Here is an 18,110-nt window from a genome sequence, read left to right as displayed (position 1 = left end):
TCAAAAGTCAAGGAATGCTGGCAGCCACCAGAAACCAGAAGTGGCAAGGGATGGATTCTCCCATTGAGCCCCTAGGAGTGTGACCCTGCTGACACCTTGATTTCAGCTCAGTGATACCCATCACAAACTTCTGGCTTCCAGAACCGTGAGAAAAGAAATTTCTGTTGTCATAACCCACCGGTTTATGGTAATTTTGTTACAACAGCCATATGTACAGGGCTGTTTGAGGAATGAACTCTTGTTGAAGAGGGCAGTCAAAAGGAAACAATATTCCAGGAGAAAGATTATGAAATCCAATACTAGGGCAATGATTGACAATAGTTAAGAGAATAGATGAGACATCAAATGTTAAATTGATGAGATTTGCTTTCAGGTTAAGTGGAGACAGTGGGAAAGCAAAGACTCCATGATGACGTCAAGGTTTCTACTTTAGGTAATTTGGTAGACAGATAATTAACAAAGTCGGGAAACTAAGTAAAGATAGGAGTACAGTTACAGGGATTCCAGAGTCAAGAAGTGGAAAAAATTTAAGCAACTACTAAGGAGGAGATTCTTCACATATATTTTCATGTTTAATCACTGCAACCTCCTTAAGAGGTAGATAACCCTTCTCACTTTACAGATGAGAACATTGAGACTCAGAGTTAGTGACAGCCTTTGATCTTTCCAACATATGCAGGGGTTTCCAATTTCTTAAACATAATGGCCCTCCTTTTTAATTCCCTGGTGCCCAGTGTTTTTATTTGTTTCTTTCTTTCTTCTGGGGTTTTTTTTGTTTGTTTGTTTTGCCTTGTATTTTTAACATTTTGTTTACAAAATTGTATTTATTAAAGCATAACTAGCTCTTTATTTTTTACTATTCAAAGGCAGGTATAACCATGCATGTATTACAATCATGCTTCTGATTGGCATAGAATAACTCATCTTAGATATTAAAATTCCAGCCCAATGAAAATAACTTAACATTTTCATTGGTCTTTTTATCCCTTTTGTGGGCAAATATGTAATTTGCCTTGGGCTCTTTAAAGTATTAACTATTTCTTAAAGACCTCAGATTGAAAAGTAACTTTTCATCTCATCCCTGATAGAGTTTCAATTATATTGAGCATAATGGACTTTTGAAAACGGGGAAATTTTTGTTACAATTTGTAAATGTTTTAACTGAATGTTGAAGTAAAAGTTAAGCAAGAAAATTTTTAAAAGGTGAGGTGGGCAGAAATATGCCACCCCAAAATATGCCATTTGGGCATGTTGATTATTTTGAATTAAAGTGACTTAAATAGCTGGCACAAGGACATCCTGACCTTCCCTTGTCCCCTGAAAGGAGGAACTAAATCTCCCATGAAGAAGGTACCCTCACTGTACCAGGAGGGCAGAAGGCATCCTTATCACCAGAAATAGGAAATTTAGGGCTAAGAAGGCTATAGAAACAAACCTGGTTACTTCTACACTTAATTACTACCCTAAGTTCAAACTTCTTTGTCTTGTCAATTCCTTATATTTTTATCATTTCTCTGACTAAAAGGTACAAAAGCTGCCTGCTTTGGTTACTGTTTGGAGTTTCATATTTTTATGGGGCTTCTGTAAGTACATAATTAAATTTGTTTATTTGTTTTTCTCCTCTTACTCTGTCTCATGTCAGTTTAATTATTAGGCCAGTCAAAAGACCTAGAAGGGAAGAAGGGAAAGGCTTTCTGCCCCTATACCATCCCAGAAGGTAAATACAATTAGAGAATCAACGAGGAAAGAGAAGTTAGAAGCTGAAATAAAGCTGTAGGCATTAACATAGAGGTGATGCTTGAAGCCGTAAGAACAGATGAGATTGTTCAGCAAAGGACAGAGAATAGAGCCACATCCCCAAGAATAGCCAGGCACCCCTCTAAAGCTGAAAGTTGTTTTCTGTGACAGCAACCACGAGGAGCTAGAAGAAACTTTAAAAAATCACTGAAGGAGTAAAATATATACATAAGATAAAGCAAAGCATAAGGGATAAGAACACCTGTTTAAAAAATAAATGTTAAAGCACTGAACTCCAAGATCATAAAGCCACAGAACGTCAATGACAGAAAATCCTGTAGGAAAAAGCCCAGACTTACTGTTGGATCCTGTGTCTCTCTGAGTTTGTGTGTAAATGATAACAATTTGTCCAAAGCTTCCTGAGGTATATTTGGGACCTAGTTTATGAGAAAATTAAGGAGAGAAAGAATAAATTGGGATATCTGATTAATCAGCCAGAAATTACAGCTATTTATCAAACAATATTAGAATGATATTTTTAGAAAGTCTCTGATTATAGGTATTATGTTTAACATGCAGATAAATTTGCTCATTCATCTTCTCGGGAAACACTTCTGCTTCTGTTTTCTCTTTGAGAATCAGGTAATTAAAGCCAGGACACTCTTCATTTACAATTCCGTCACCGGGATAAAATTGAAAGGAGCCTCTAACTCAATTAAAAATGGGCATAGAGTGTACCCATAAGTAACTTTTCATACATTCTATCCTTTTTTGTTAGCTTCAACTCTAATCTAGGCATTTTTCTTACTGAAACCAAACCCCTTCATCGGGTAGTAATCTTCTATCTGTATCTACTAAGTGACATAAGGTGTCCTTGTGTGAAGGATGGATGCTCAAGCGGCCCATTTTTTTCAAGGACTTTAAAACCACATACCTGAGGGGCATGGTCTATTTATCAATGAACTCTGAAGAACAGTTGCCCCAAGACACATATGATTGCTTTTAACTATACCGATTTTAATATAATTAAATATGTATTTAAATTGGATTATAAGAAATTTTTATCTAAACAATAACAAACTAAAATTTTTAATTTAAAAAGAGTAGAAGGAGAGGTTAGAACAATGACTGGTATATCGTGACTATTTCAGAAATAAACTGCTCAGGGTTTTTTTGGTCATTTAAGCAACTGGAACTTAAAATTCGAAGCTCTGTTCAGTACCTACTTTATCTCATTTGTTCCTTAAATCAATTCTGTGATATAAGGGGTATTACTATCCCATCTTCAGATGGATAAACTACAGTTGAGTAATTTTCCTAAGATCTAGAAGCTTATAAGTAGTGGATCTGACATTTAAAGGTAAGTTGTTTGACTGTAAAGTCTACGCCTTTACCCACAACCATACTCACAAGACCTAAAATTAATCAGTTCATTCTGATATTTCAAAGGGGAAGAGTGCATTTATGTACAAAGCTCATTATTGGTGATCTAGGGTAGTATCGTCCAATAGAACTTTCTATGATGATGCAACTGTCCATCTATGCTGTTGACCATGGGAAATATGACAATAAACCTGAATTTTAAAATTGTATTTAGTGTGGCTAGTGCTGCTATATGCACAGTGCAGCTCTAGAACGCCAAAGTGCTGAACACAATGCTTGGCTAAAGTGGACCCTGAAATAACAGATTACATACACGACAAGCAGCCAGAACACTAATCAGTTAAGTGCAGGACACACTGCACTCCGGAGGGAACCAGGGTTACTTAGTATTTTCTACAAAATCTAAGTAATGAAAATATATTTGGCCTCCCCTTACAGTGGGAACTTTAAAAAAAAAAAAATCACCTTTGGCTGAATATGAAAGGAAAGGGAATCCCAAAACCGCCTCCACATGAGGAAAAAGGACAGACAGCCTGCATTCATGGTTCTCAAAGTGTGGTCCCCAGACCAGCAGCACCAGTATCACCTGAGCAAATTCTCACGTACCATCCCAGAACCTCCGACTCAGCAATCTGTATTTTACCAAGCCCTCCCAATGATTCTGAAAAAAATACTGATGTCTTAAAGCCATTTGATGAGGAAACGTAGGAATGGAGAGAAAAACCCAAAAGTATCGAACTGTGCTCCAGCAAGTGTCAAGAATGCCTCAAAAAGAGAACAGCTGAAGGCAGCAGGCTAGAGCTGGCCTCGCTCTTACCATTTCCTTAATCACTTGCATTTCTTCGCTTTTGACAAGTGGTTTCATGTAATGGAAAAAGAACATGGTTAAGAATTCTGGTCCCAGCCACTGCTGTGTTGTGCTTCCAACAACAGGGGGTTCTGCCAAAGCGATGATTCTGAAGGAGGGGTGGACAGGAAAAATTGATCTAAAAGGAAAAAAAAAATTTTTTTAAACATAACCTTTCAATGTTAGAAATTAGGTCATGGTAGCTAAAGCCTAGGCAATCACAAGGCTAAACTGAAGTCAAAGCTATTATCCAAAGAACCAGCTTTAAAGAAAAAAAAGTTAGGACATTCTAAAAACCTAAGATTAAAACAAAAGTAGACTCACCAACTGTTCATATATGATGTACCTTATCCATTGATGAAACTCCATCCCTGGCACAAACCACTGTTTTAGATCTGTTGTTATGCCTACAGTAAGTTTTCTCCATAGCCCCTTGGGAAAAAAATCCTACACAGTTCATATTCATCAGTCCTGTCTTCATTCAAAATCTCCTGTCTTGCAAAGAACATGCTCTAGGTCAATCACAGAAAGGCCAGGAAGTCTGATTCAGGATGAGGAGACCTTCTGTCATACAGAAAATTTAAGCATAAGAGATTGGAGTAAAATTAAAATTTGGATTGGCAATAAGAACACTTAGGTCTTAAAAAGGTAGAGAAAAGTGAACTTTTGTATAATTCAACTCTTTTGTCATTTTATAGGGAACAATATTATTTTTAAAGTGATCTCTCTGATAAATCTCTGCTACGGAATCTGAGGATGTAAATATTCTAGGACACACAGAGGAATAAGATGAGATTTCCCATAGTTTGTGAAATGACTTGAGTACCTTTGAAGAAGGAACTAGAAACCCCTTATCATGATCTAATCATGATTACATTTTGTCAAATATTGTCAGTTCTTACCAATTCTCAAAATCACAGTGTGAACATACCTTTTGAGTGTTATATTAGCTGGGAAAGGAAAGATGAAACCCAACCACTTGTCAAGATCTTCAGAAAAACAAAAATAAAGGGACATAAATGCCATTTCTTCATTGCCATTAACTATTATGATAGAACTCAACAGTTAAGTGACTGTGCAGTGAGAATATCAGGAGATAGGACCTATGTGGATAGAATTGGATAAATACTCGGAAGATTTCAGATAAGAGAACATCCTCCTAATACAAGAGGTAGACCCACTGAGACCTTGACTACAAGGCCTGCAATTTTAGGGACCACAGCATAATTTGTAAGCTAGGGGAAAAGGATTTTTAGAAATGGTCATATGAAAAGTCTGCATGAATTCATATAAGCTACCAAGTATCATTTCATTTCTCTAGGTAGGGGAAAAAGACGTATTTACAGATATTCAAGCATGGCATGGGGATGATCTGTCCAAAGGAGTTGTTCTAAGAAAAGAGGAAGGGATAACAACATGGATAGTACTTCAGGGTAGCATGAACACTCAGGATTGCTAGAATTAGTCACGACATAACCTGGACCCAGAAAATTCTATCATCTGAAAGCTAAAAGGGAGGGTTATTCTACTTTCTACTTCTGCTAAGTGGTTTGCTATAATCCAGAAAACTCTGCTTCTTGGATTCATCCTTGATCCACCTGTCTCCAAGCTGAGATAAAAGAAGATGGGAGAGACAGAGTCTGCTTATTTGTGCTTTGCTCAATATTAAAGCTGCAGATGTAGTTTTTTACTCAAGACAGTGAGAGACACTAAATTAGGGAATAAACAGAGCCAAAATTAAACAAGAAAGCCAAAAAGGGAAGTCCAATTTACATTCTTAAACCAGCAGGCTGGGAAGCAGGTACCACAGCTGAGCTGAAAATTTAGGACTAAAAGAACAACTAACATGAGACAAACTAAGTGGTTTTAACTTATAAAAGAGGATGGTCATTGCTTAGGACACACATTGTCTGTGGCTTGCTTTTTTAGTACTAACTCAAGCCAGATACCCAAGTGAGCTGGCCCAGTTTAAAGGGGGAATTTCTGAGACAACTAATCTGTCAGGCAGAGAAGCCTATACTGACTATACAAACAGCCATCAAACTACTGAAAAATGGGATGAGAAGGACCTTTCTGTTTGCTTGGTTCTCTGCAAAGCCTCCTTTATATATAAATAGGTCATATGTAAAGTCATTTCCTTATGATGTTGGGTTCTCCAAGTCTGAAAGTTAGATAGCAGAGTACTCCTGAGGATCTGCCATGTACCTTCAGGCGACCTGACATACTGATGGGTAACATAAAGGCTGAAGGAGTGGTAAATAACTGAGAATTAGGAAACATGAACTATTAAAATTTTAAAACAAAGTTAACTTCAATTTTACTAGAATTTAACAACAAATAACAAATGAAACTAAAGACATGGATTAATTTCAGATAATAGACATTATTTCATAAAGATTAAAAATTTAAAAAGCAAAAAGATCTTCTAAAAAGACTTAAAAAATAAAAATACTGAGGTCAGTTTGTTTGTTTGGGGGCATAAGTATACGTTTTCAGAGAGTAAAGTACTTTCCAATGCTTCTTAGCAATAAAAGGAGTGGATTACGGATATACATAACAACACGGAAGATCTCAAAATAATGATGTTGCATGAAAGAAGCCAGACTCCAAAGAATATATACTGTGTGGTTCCATTTATAAAAAGCTGTATAAAATGCAAGCTATACAGCATAACAGGAAGCAGATTCCTAGGGGTGGGAGAGGAGGGTGAGAAGAGGCCAGAGAGAGGGATTACCAAGGGGTCTGAGGACACTTTGAGGATCATAGATGTATTATCTTGATTGTGGTGATGGTTTTGTAGGTGTATAAAAATATCAAAAACTATCAAACTGTAAACTTTAAATATGCAGTTTTTTATATGTCACTTATACCTCAACAAAGTTACTAATTAAAAAAAAGAAAGACTTCGATAAACTTCAATCTTTTGAAGCAAACTATATGCTACATTTTTGTCAAATGTGTATATTAAGGAACTTGAAACAATGATATAGAAGGTTTTTATGAAGACATTAATCATGAATTGGAAGAGGATTTTGTAACTGGCCTTCCACACTGTAATACTAATTAATGTTCCAGCTCAGAACCTAGAGGTTATGAAATTCTGTACACAGTCAATATTTTTCCTTTTTTCGCAAGGTGGCAAACTGCACGGACACATTCCTAACATAAACTTCTACCAAACAATGTCTAGTGTGGTACATGAGTGACAACATACGATAGATTAATTAGTTAATTAATTAATATATTGCTGTTAATAACCATCACTGCAAGAAATTTTTTGAAGAATTTTGGTGGTAATGACAAAACAAAGGTAAGTGATCAGAACCGAGAGTAATGGTTTCCCATCCAAAAGCAGAGCAGCTAGTCTAAATCTAGTGTTGAATGAATTTTTCAGAGAAGGTGCAGTCTTGTACCAAATATCTGATACATTTGTGCATCCAAAAGACAAAATCAATACACACAATTACAAGTAGACCCTTCATAGGCACAGAGTTTAGAACTTTATCTTGAGCATAAAAAATGTTTAAAATTATTTTTCAGACTCAGAATTTGCTTAAGGCTCTGTTTTGAGAATCAAACACAAAGACTTGGGCATAAAATCCTGGATCTACCTTGAATTTTGTTAAAGCCTAATTTCCTAGCAAAGAGATCCAGAGGTTTATGGGGAGGCAGGAGAGAATGCTCCAGGCCTAGCTATCTTCAAACATGAGTAAGAGTAAAAAGGTCCAGGGAATCTCACAGATTGAGGATTGAACCCAGCGTCCAGTTATGGTTCACAACTGATTAATAAAAACTGGGAGATTATAAACTGTTTTCAATATTCAATTACAATAAAAAAAAAATCCAATAAATATGCAAAAACATTGGAGTATATATAATTACAACTGAGACTAGGCCCCAAATCTTTATTGCTTCCCTGAGATAACCAGAAACATTTTCTCAGTAAAATAAACTATTAGTAATTCACAGAAACTCTCACCCCCTCTCATTTAGGCTCTGACCAACAGCAGGAAGGGACACATTTAGCAGCCAATTGTATTTGCACTCCCCCTTTCCCCAAAGAAGTTTTTCTCATCAAAGGAAGCAGTTCTATTTTGGTCGTTATTTCCTGTGAGAAATGCAGGCATGGTGTCTGGTGTGCATGGCCATCATGCTATTTCTAACTACCATGTACACAGTATTCCTGGTGTCTTGCAATACAAGAAGGAAGGTCTCTAACATTTCTTAAGCTATTTCAAAGGCTACACCAGCTATGTCATGACCTGCAAAGAATGCCTGCAGAACACTATGGAAACCACAAGGTATATGATTTTGGTGAAGAATTAGAATAGACTGAAGGTCGGTAATGGAGTCAAATATAATTGTATAGAAACTGGGTTTCACACTATGAAGTTGAAAGCCTTGGTAGCTCACAGCTAGTAGCTGTTAATTATGAGACCCTATGGTATTAGACTTGTCATTAAAAGGCAAAGTATTCCTAATTAGTAGGTTCATAAAAAAAAACATTGCTAGCTCAGAAAGTTACCTAAAAAAGATTAATAGAATTACTTTACTTTGAGTTTTCTAGAACTTTTTTGGTTAATATTTATTCATTATTAAAAAACATTTGCTAAGTGATCTACTATATGCCAGGTATTGTGACATTTGAAACAAAGAGATGAAGTATAGAGCAAAACAGAGAGCCCAGATGACATTAAAGTCCAAGGTTCTATTATTTCCAGAGGCCCAATTGCACTGTCTCCCTTCCTTTGAACATGTGAGGTACCCCAAAATTCCTTTTTGCAACAATTCAAGGTATTTTTTAAATTTGTAATTAAATGAGACATGCCAAACACAGATATGAAAATTGTTCCTACCTGAAAGCCAAAATGTATCTAAATTTACCAAACTTAGTCTAGAGGCAGAGAAGCTTAAGTTTAACTTCCCTTCATTCTACATTTGATCTTTTTGTCTATCTCAAAATCGCTCAGAAGGAAACAAAGCATTAATACTTGTGTTTATTTAAAGACAAAGAGAAATAATAGTCACTTTGCTAAACTTCAGTTCTGTGCTCAGGTACAGAATGAAAGAACAGATGACTTGGGTTATGAGTTCCTAATTTATAGTCCAAATGCTAATGCCACGAGTGCCATATTAGATATGGACAGCATACAGTATCAACCCATGCTAGATAATGGGCTGTATTATTTATAAGAACAACTCACGAAACAAATTAATTTTCTCACAGAGTACAGATTCCCACTTTTCATGCTATGTTCTTTCAGCTAAACTGCCTTGAAAGAAGTAGTCATGTGGCTTAAAGGAAGATTCTAACCTATTACAACCCTAAAAGAGAACATATTTATTCTCAGAAGAACAAAAATGGGCCACAAAACTAAGGCAAAGTTAACCAGGAAAAGGTAAAAATTTACCAACAATCCATATCATCAGAATGAGGCAGATTCTGTAATATGACTGTCATATTTTGTGCAAATGGAAATGACAAGAAAGCTGGGGTAGCAATATTCATATCAGACAAAGTAGATTTTAGATGAAAATCTATTACAAAAGACAAAGAAAGGCATTATATAATGATAAAGGGAGCAATACAATAACACTCATTAACATATATGCACTTAATATGGGAGCACACAAATATATAAGACAAATATTAATAGACATAAAGAGAGAAACTAACAATAATACAATAATAGTAAGGGACTTTTAACACCCTGCTTACATCAATAGACAGATCATCCAGACAGAAAATCAATAAGGAAACAGTGGTCTTAAACACATTAGACTAGATGCCATTTAATAGATATAAGCAGAACACTCCACCCAAAAACAGCAGAATACACTTTCTTTTCAAGTGCACAGAGAATGTTCTCCAGGATACAGCACATGCTAGTCCACAAACAAGTCTCTACAAATTTAAGAGGACAGAAATTACATCAAGCATTTTTTCTGATCACAATGATATGAAACTAGAAATCAATTACATGAAAAAAATGGGGAAAATACAAATATGTGGAGACTAAATAACATGCTACTAAAAAAGCCGATGGGTCAATGAAGAAATTAAAGAGGAAACCAGAAAATACTTTGGGACAAACTGATAATAAAAACACAACATTCCAAAATCTATGTGATGTAGCAAAAGCAGTTCTAAGAGGGAAGTCTATAGCAATACAGATCTACCTCAAGTAACAAGAAAAATTCTCAAATGAACAACCTAACCTACCATCTAAAGGAATTAGAAAAATAAGAACAAAGTCCAAGCTCAGCAGAAGAAAGGAAATAATAAAGATCAGAGAGAAAATAAGTAAAATCAAGACAAAAATAAATAAAAAGACAATGAAACCAAGAGCTGTTGTTTTTCTTTTGAAAATGTAAACAAAATTGATAAACCTTTAGCTAGGCTTATCCAGAAAAAAATAGAGAAAAATAAACAAAATAAATAACAAAAGAGGAGAAATTAAAACCAATATCTCAGAGATTAAAAAAACATAAGAGAATTCTATGAACGGTTATATGCCAACAAATTAGATAACCTAGAAGAAATGGATAAATTTCTAGATATATACAATCTTCAGACTGAATCAGGAAGAAATAGACAATCTGAACAGACCAATCACTAAGAGTGAAATTGAATTAGTAATAAAAAAAACCTCCCAGCAAACAAAAGTCCAGGATCAGACGGCTTCACAGGGGAATTCTACCAAACATATAAAGAAGAGCTAATACTTATCCTCCTCAAATCCTTCCAAAAAATTTAAGAGAAAGGAACATCCAAAATTTGTTCTATGAGGCCACCATTACCCTTATAATAAAACCAGACAAAGATAGAACAAAAAAAGAAAATTACAGGCTATTATCTCTGATGAATATAGATGTCAAAATTCTTGACAAAATACTAGCAAAACAAATTCAATAATATATGAAAAGGATCATATACCATGATTAAGTGGTATTTATTCCAGGGATGCAAAGATGGTTCAATATCCACAAATCAATCAATTTGATCTATCACATCAAGAAAAGTCAGGTTAGAAATCACATGATCATCTTAATCGACACAGAAAAAGCATTTGACAAAATTCAACATCTATTCATGATAAAAACTTTCATCAAAGTTGGTATAGAGGAAATGTATCTCAACATTGTTAATAAAGGTCATTTATGACAAACCCACAGCAAACATTAGCAAAACAATAAGGCAACCTACAGAATAGGAAAATATATTTGCAAATATGTATAATAAGGCATTATATCCATAATACATAAACAGTTCAAACAACTGAACACCAAAAGTACAAACAATCCAATTAAAAAATAGGAGAAGCCTTGAATAAACATTTTTCCAAAGAAGGCATACAAATGGCCAACAGGCACATGAAAGGATGCTTAACATAGCTAATCATTAGAGAAATGCAAATCAAAACCACAATGAGATATCACCTCGCACATGTCCGAATGGCTATCATCAAAAAGACCACAAATAGCAAATGTTGGTGAGGATGTGGAAGAAAGGGAACCCTAGTACACTACTGGTGAATGTAAATTGATACAGCCACCATGGAAAAACTATGCAGTTTCCTCAAAAAAACTAAAAATAGAACTACCATATGATCCAGCAATTCCACTCCTGGGTATATATCCAAAGAAAATAATAATACTAATTTGAAAAGATATATGTACCTCAATGTTCATAGCAGCATTATTTACAATAGCCATGATATGGAGACAGTGTAAGTGCCCATCAACGAATAAATGGATAAAGATGTGATACACACATACACATACACACACACACACACACACACACACACACACACACACGGGAATATTACTCAGCCATAAAAAAGAATGAAATACTTCCATTTGCAGTAATATGGATGGAACTAGAGAATATTATGCTAAGTGAAATTAGACAGAGAAAGACAAATAGTGTATGTTATCACTTGTATGTGGAATCTAAAAAATAAACACATGAATAAATATAATATACAGAAACAGACTCACAGATAAGGAGAACAAACTAGTGGTTACCAGTGGGGAGGGGTGCGGGGAAGGGGCAAGACAGGGGTAGAGGATTAAGATATACAAACTACTATGTATAAAATAAATAAGGTACAAGGATATATTGTACAGCACAGGGAATACAGCCAACATTTTATAATAACTTCAAATGGGGTATAATCTATAAAAATATTGAATCATTTTTATACCCTTGGAACTAATATTTTAAATCAACTATACCTCAGTTAAAAAAAAAAACTAAATACACACAAGTATTTGTATGGTAGCTGAATACTTTTTAGTTGTCTTAAAAAAGTCAAGCCAATTTGGAAAACGTTTTTTTTGGTGCAGGTAAAGTGTAAACTAACCTCTTTATATTTGACAACTTTTTTAAGCATCTTGCCTTCACTAATAAACCTCTGTGAGGTAGTAATAGGAGAAGAAAAGAAAAGAAGGTCACTTCCTCCTCTGTGTTTCCACGACATCATTGTAGAAATCTCTACAATGTTTAAAACGTTTAAAAATTGCATTGTAATTATTTATTTACATATCTGCCTCTCTTCATAATAATTAACTTTAGGAAAAACAAAACATATTTCAGGAAAGACAAATAACTGTAGCTTACTGAATAGTTCAGCTGTATATAGTCCTTGTGCTATAATAATAATGTAAATATTGAAAGAAGTTCTAAACAAAATTATTACATAATATTTAGGAAGAATGGGAGACAGGAAGCACATATGTGTAGTGGGAAGAGGGATGGTGAAAGGGAGTTAAACTGTAATTTTCCAGAATAGGAAATCAATAGATAGTGCCTAACACTGAAAAATAAATCAAGAAATATCAATGAAAGTATATTGTTTAGTGATACAGAGGTAAATATCAAAAGAAACAGCTCAGGTTGAAAGTGGTAGCCTCCGAGGAGTGGGAAATGGGAAAGCGTCCCAGGACAGATAACAGATGGCTGATATTTTTCATTAAAAATCTTGAAAAACTATCTGGCTCAAGTTTCATGCATATTTAACAATGACAAAAAACTCAAACAAAAATAAAAAAAAATAAGTGAAGGAAACCAAGCAATGCTCTGATCTGTCTCCACCTACTCAGTGTTACTTCTGGAGACAGAACTGAGCCTGGCTTCTATTCACAGAAGTGATGAAAATCAATAGTTCTGAGACACTTTGAGAAGGAAGCACGACTGACCAGTCTGAGCCAAATCCTGAACACAATGCTCAGAGCCTCTTTGCTCCTGGAAGTGTCTTTTTGCAAAACTGCTTGCGACCATTAGAGAGAACTTGAGTTCTCTTCATAGGAAAGAGTTGTCATTTCCTGGACATTTGGCCAGAAGACAACACTCCTCAAGTTCGAGGGGAACCTGCTGGGCAGTCTTGCTGACAGCTCCAGACCAACTGCTTTGATTCATCTCCCTGAAAATTACAACTGTTCCCCGATAGGTGATTCACATGCAAATAACGTACAATAGTTGAATGTTTTAAGCCCAAGGTGTGTTATGATAGGAATCTTTATAATTTGCCTTCCTAAACTTTCAACCAAACCATTTACTGGGCTACAGGAATTTGATGATACACACCTCAGAAGCATAAATAACTGTGTAATCAAGTGAATTTTTAAATAGCTTATACAGAGATAGTAAGGAATTGAACATTTTCTCACCATAAAAAAAAATTCCAAGGAAATAAAAAAAAATTCTCCTTAAAACACAAACACATAAGAAACACAATTATGATTTGTAGGATTTTACTGTTTTAAATATGGCAGCAAGCCCTTAGGGGGAAGGGGTGGCTTCAATTAAAGAAGATTCAATGAAGTGACAAGGCATTCCCCAAAGTAACAATCTCTAATTATGTAAAAACATCCATGGAAATGTAATGAGATAGAAAATGACTTATAATTGCCAAATCTCCTCTAAGGGAAAGTATAGTGCACAGCTGAAAGAAATATTTTCTTTCAAACTTTTTATTTTGAAATTTTTCAAATCCGTAGAAAATTTGAAAGAATAGAATATGAACACCCATATATTCTTCACCTAGGTTTCACCAACTATTAAGATTTCACCACTTTGTGTTCTCATTCTCAATTGCTCTTTGTCTTTATGGGGGGGGGGGTGTTTGTACCCATTCACCATATCTTTTTTCCCCTTGAAACATTTGGAAGTAAGCTGCAGACATCTTTTTATGTCATAAATATTTCAGCATACATTTCCTCAGAATAGGAATATTCTCTGTTGCAAAAAATTATCAAACAGAACCCTCAGTTAAGTAGGGTCGGGAGGCCAGAAGGGGGAGCTCTCGCACCCTATGACAATAGTGGAGCCAAAAGAAGAAAGGCTTCCTCTTCTTGCCTGGCAAGGGCTCAGCCAATGAAAAGCCACTATACTTCGAACTCTCGATTCCTCCAATGACCTCTTTGTTCACTACGGCCCTCCTGACTTTCTTTCCCCTCTTTGAAAAGAATCCTTCCTCCTCTCGTTGTATGGGGACTTGCCCAAGGCTCACCATGGTTATGGACCCCAAACTGCAGTTCTTCGTTGATCTCAAATAAACTATTCTTGCTGGAGAAACTGGAAGTCTATTTGTTTTAGGTCAACACCTTCATAAACACAATACCATTATGATACCTAAGAAAATTATTATTAATTCAATATCATGTAATATATACAGCCCACATTCAAACTTTCCTAATTGTCCCTAAGAGTCCTATATAGCTGTTTTCATTTCATTTCCTGATCCAGGATCCAATCCGGTCTCATACATAATATTTGGTTGTTATGGCTCTGGAAGGAAGGTTTAAATAAGCCATAAAAGGTAATCCTGCATCAGGTAGCATACCCCAGAAACAATGGCTCACTTCCTACGAGGGTAGGCCCCATTAACTTTGAGGCTCTCTCTCTCTTTCTCTCTCTTTTTTTTTTTTTTCCTGAAGTGATATAAAGTTTGGGGCCAAAATTGAATCGTTAGGACAACAGAAGAGGGATTCACTTCTTAAAACTAACGCTCTTATAAAATGTTTAAACACTCATGGAAAAGTAAGGCTGAGAGTCTATCTTGGATAGCAACCTTGAGTCTTAAGAAGTCCCAAAATATGATCATGCCTAGGACCCCAAATTATTAAGCTGTTCAAAGTCATCTTGGCTTGACCCTAGGTTTAGAAGAATGATAAAAAGAAGGTAACCCTGACAATAAGAGCAGTGAACCCCAAATCACCTCTTCCGTAGCTGCTCATCAGACATCTGCAGTGCCTCCTTTAAACGCATGTACCTGTCTTCTCTCAGCAGCCTAGAGCCGTCGTACAGGCTGAGCTCTCGGTCGTGGATCAGCCTAATGGGATGGCGGAAGGTCAGCAAACACATTAATCAGTTTTGAACGTTGGAGTTATTAGAGATAGAATCAGTCAGTTAATATTTTAATCATGTCTATGATTACTGACAATTGAGTAACAATTTTGTTTAAATGCACCTTTTAAAATTTCAAGTTGGCTAGCGCTATATGTTATACTTGGCAAAACTGTTGGTTTCTGTACTTGAGGGCAGTAGTCATGGTTACTAGATGTGAAGAGGGAGGAAGAGGAGGGGGAGGAGGAGGGAGATGAAAAGAAACAGCTGAATGGGTGACTCAGGATAACCATGAGGTAAATATTAATGAACAAAGCAGTTGGCACGTACTCCCTTGAATCTAATGTAACTCTTTAAGTCATGGTATTACCAAAATTTTTCTATCTTTGCAATTATGTAATATAAAATATCAAAAATCTTTATAATGAAATAACTAATGCTGTTTCATATGCAACTCTGATGGGACCTGACGGCCCACCGCACAAATAACATCGTCCTCCAGCTGTTGCAGAGGTCGAACGTGCTATTGTAGCCCTTACACCAACCACTAGGGTTTCCGGATGCCCACAGCACAGTTGCCCCACAGACCCACTCAGTAAGCACCGAGGGGAGGGGAGGCTGCCTAAGGCAGAAGCTGGGAGCATGGGCAGCAGAGTCCCTCAGACCGGGGTTCAAAGCCCAGCTCTGCACCTTATTAGCTGAATGACCTGGTGGGGGTGGGGGGAGGGAATAATCTGTTTGTCTAAAATTTTATCTTTTCTAAAATTGAGGCAATCATACCAACCTCACAGCATTGCTGTGAAAATTAAACAGCTAATGTAAGGCAGATGCTTGATATAGTTGCTCTCAATCTCAGCTGTGCATTAGAATCCACTGGGAAGCATTTAAAAATGCCAGTGTTGAGGCCTCACCTTGGGTCAGTTACATCAGAATTTGAGGAGGAGGATGGAGCTCAGATATCAGTAATTTTTAAGCCTCACTCCCACAAGGAGATTCCAAGTTGAGAGCCTGAGAAAGGCTGGCTTAGCACAACGCCTGCAGAGCAAGCTCTCAGTTAACAGCTGCTGCAGTTACTACTGGGCCTAAGGCAAGAGGCGGCCAATAAAAGGGGGCAGAATTATTTTGTTTGTGTTTGCATTTGTCTGTTTAGAAGAGAAAAATACTGTAAATCTATGGAATGTTTATAGTAAATCACTGAAAGTCTGTGGTGATTAAATGCTCTCAAATCTAATCAGGAGTAACAATGTTTTCAGAATCTTTCATTATACTCATTATCTGCATCCTGTCAAGGACAAAAATTTTTGAATAGTTATCTGGGAGAAATAGACTATTCCACTTATTTGAACTTCCCCAATAAGCTAAAATTTAAAGTTAAAAATCAAATGTTTCCAAGTGATAGGATCAAGATGTAACCCCGTCCCCCCCAAAATGGTATCATTAATCTCCCAAAGTGACACAAGATGGGAATATTTTCCATGAAAGTTACACATAAAGTCTTCTCTTAACATTAAAGAGAAGTTAATTAGGAATGTGTGGATATTTCCCTCACATAAACTGAAATAAGAAAACAAGTGACGGAAATGTTTAAGTCTGTAAACACAAAGTGCCCTTTGGCCAATGGAAAATATAATTAAACAGCTATTACACGTTTTATATAAGGACCTATATTTCCTCTCACTCTCAAAAAAAATTCCAGCAACACCAACCAACAATTTAGACCTAGACTGAAAAGGAGTTGGTAAACAGTGAAGCAGTGACTCTGACAAACTATAAAACTTTGGCTGTGTGACTTATCGCATATATCAATCAGCATAGATATAAATATATGTCTTTCAAAATTATTACTTAAAAGTTTTCTCTTTTAAGCTCTTACACACATAATTTTGCTATGGCTTTTCCCATAATGTTCATTATTTGAAGTTTTATTATACTATATTTACAACAATAAAAACATCTGCTGTTTTACTTGGATGTAGAATTTTAAGTTCCTCAGGAACTACGTAACTGAGTTTAAATGAGAAGATTGAAAAAATTCCATGTCTACTGTTTACATGGTGTGTTTTTGTGTGTGTGACTCATACCAACCTTTGTAATACAGCGAGTGTACCCGCATTGACTCTGTGAATGCCATCCAAGAGAACCAGCTTCCCTTCCAGAGCAGCATTTACGAGGGGCGAGGACCGCCAGGCAGTGTCTCCATTTGGAAGCGTGTATCTCTGCTGTAGCAGATCACGTGCTGTCATATCCTGAAACCAATCCCCAACACCCACCGAAGAAAATGCAGACTCAGTTTTTAAGGCACGGATGACAGCTTATTTAGCTTTAGAGTTACTTCTCCCTGAACATAACACTCCACACAACAACTGGCAAGTCACTTTCTCCAAACCACCAGAAAGAGAGATATTCAGAAGCTTTTCTTGGTCATTTGAATTTTTTTCCTACTACTCATCAACATACTACAGTGAGGGTTCATTGTTGTTTTTTTCTTTTCTCCTTTTCATTTAGCATTTTCTCCCTCTTTTAAAATGTTCACTTGGTACCTACACAGATGGTGGCAGTAATTTCCACTCAACTTTAACAGAATTTAACTCAATCAGCTTTACTCCTGACTGGGCCAAAATTGTGGCTTCCTTTTTAAGAATCAGAGGCCATACAAACTCAATGGGAGGAGATGCTTATCAATAATGTGCATTTTCTTGCAGTTGTGTTCTTCTGAAAAGCCACACTATGAACCATCACAGTGACTCATATTTAAAGAGGCTTGAAAATGGAGGAAACTGAGGAGGATAG

The 18,110-nt window shown here is 36.1% G+C and overlaps 1 protein-coding gene across 3 annotated transcripts in view; it reads right to left on the bottom strand.

Annotated features, from left to right (window-relative positions):
• VWA8 (von Willebrand factor A domain containing 8) overlaps window positions 1-18,110 on the bottom strand; it is a 297,774-nt gene that overhangs the window by 200,468 nt on the left and 79,196 nt on the right. For all 3 annotated transcript variants that reach the window (XM_074378241.1, XM_074378240.1, XM_074378239.1), the window contains exons 13-16: window positions 17,406-17,566; window positions 15,193-15,306; window positions 3,938-4,106; window positions 2,097-2,174 (exon numbers count right to left, since the gene is read on the bottom strand). In XM_074378241.1, coding sequence (XP_074234342.1) covers window positions 2,097-2,174; window positions 3,938-4,106; window positions 15,193-15,306; window positions 17,406-17,566 — 522 coding nt within the window. The remainder of the gene's footprint in view (window positions 1-2,096; window positions 2,175-3,937; window positions 4,107-15,192; window positions 15,307-17,405; window positions 17,567-18,110) is intronic.

Source organism: Camelus bactrianus, chromosome 14 (genome assembly GCF_048773025.1).
Source record: "Camelus bactrianus isolate YW-2024 breed Bactrian camel chromosome 14, ASM4877302v1, whole genome shotgun sequence".
Classification (NCBI taxonomy): Eukaryota; Metazoa; Chordata; class Mammalia; order Artiodactyla; family Camelidae; genus Camelus; species Camelus bactrianus.
Note: the sequence above shows the minus strand (reverse complement) of the source record. Positions and strands in the feature narration are given on the sequence as shown.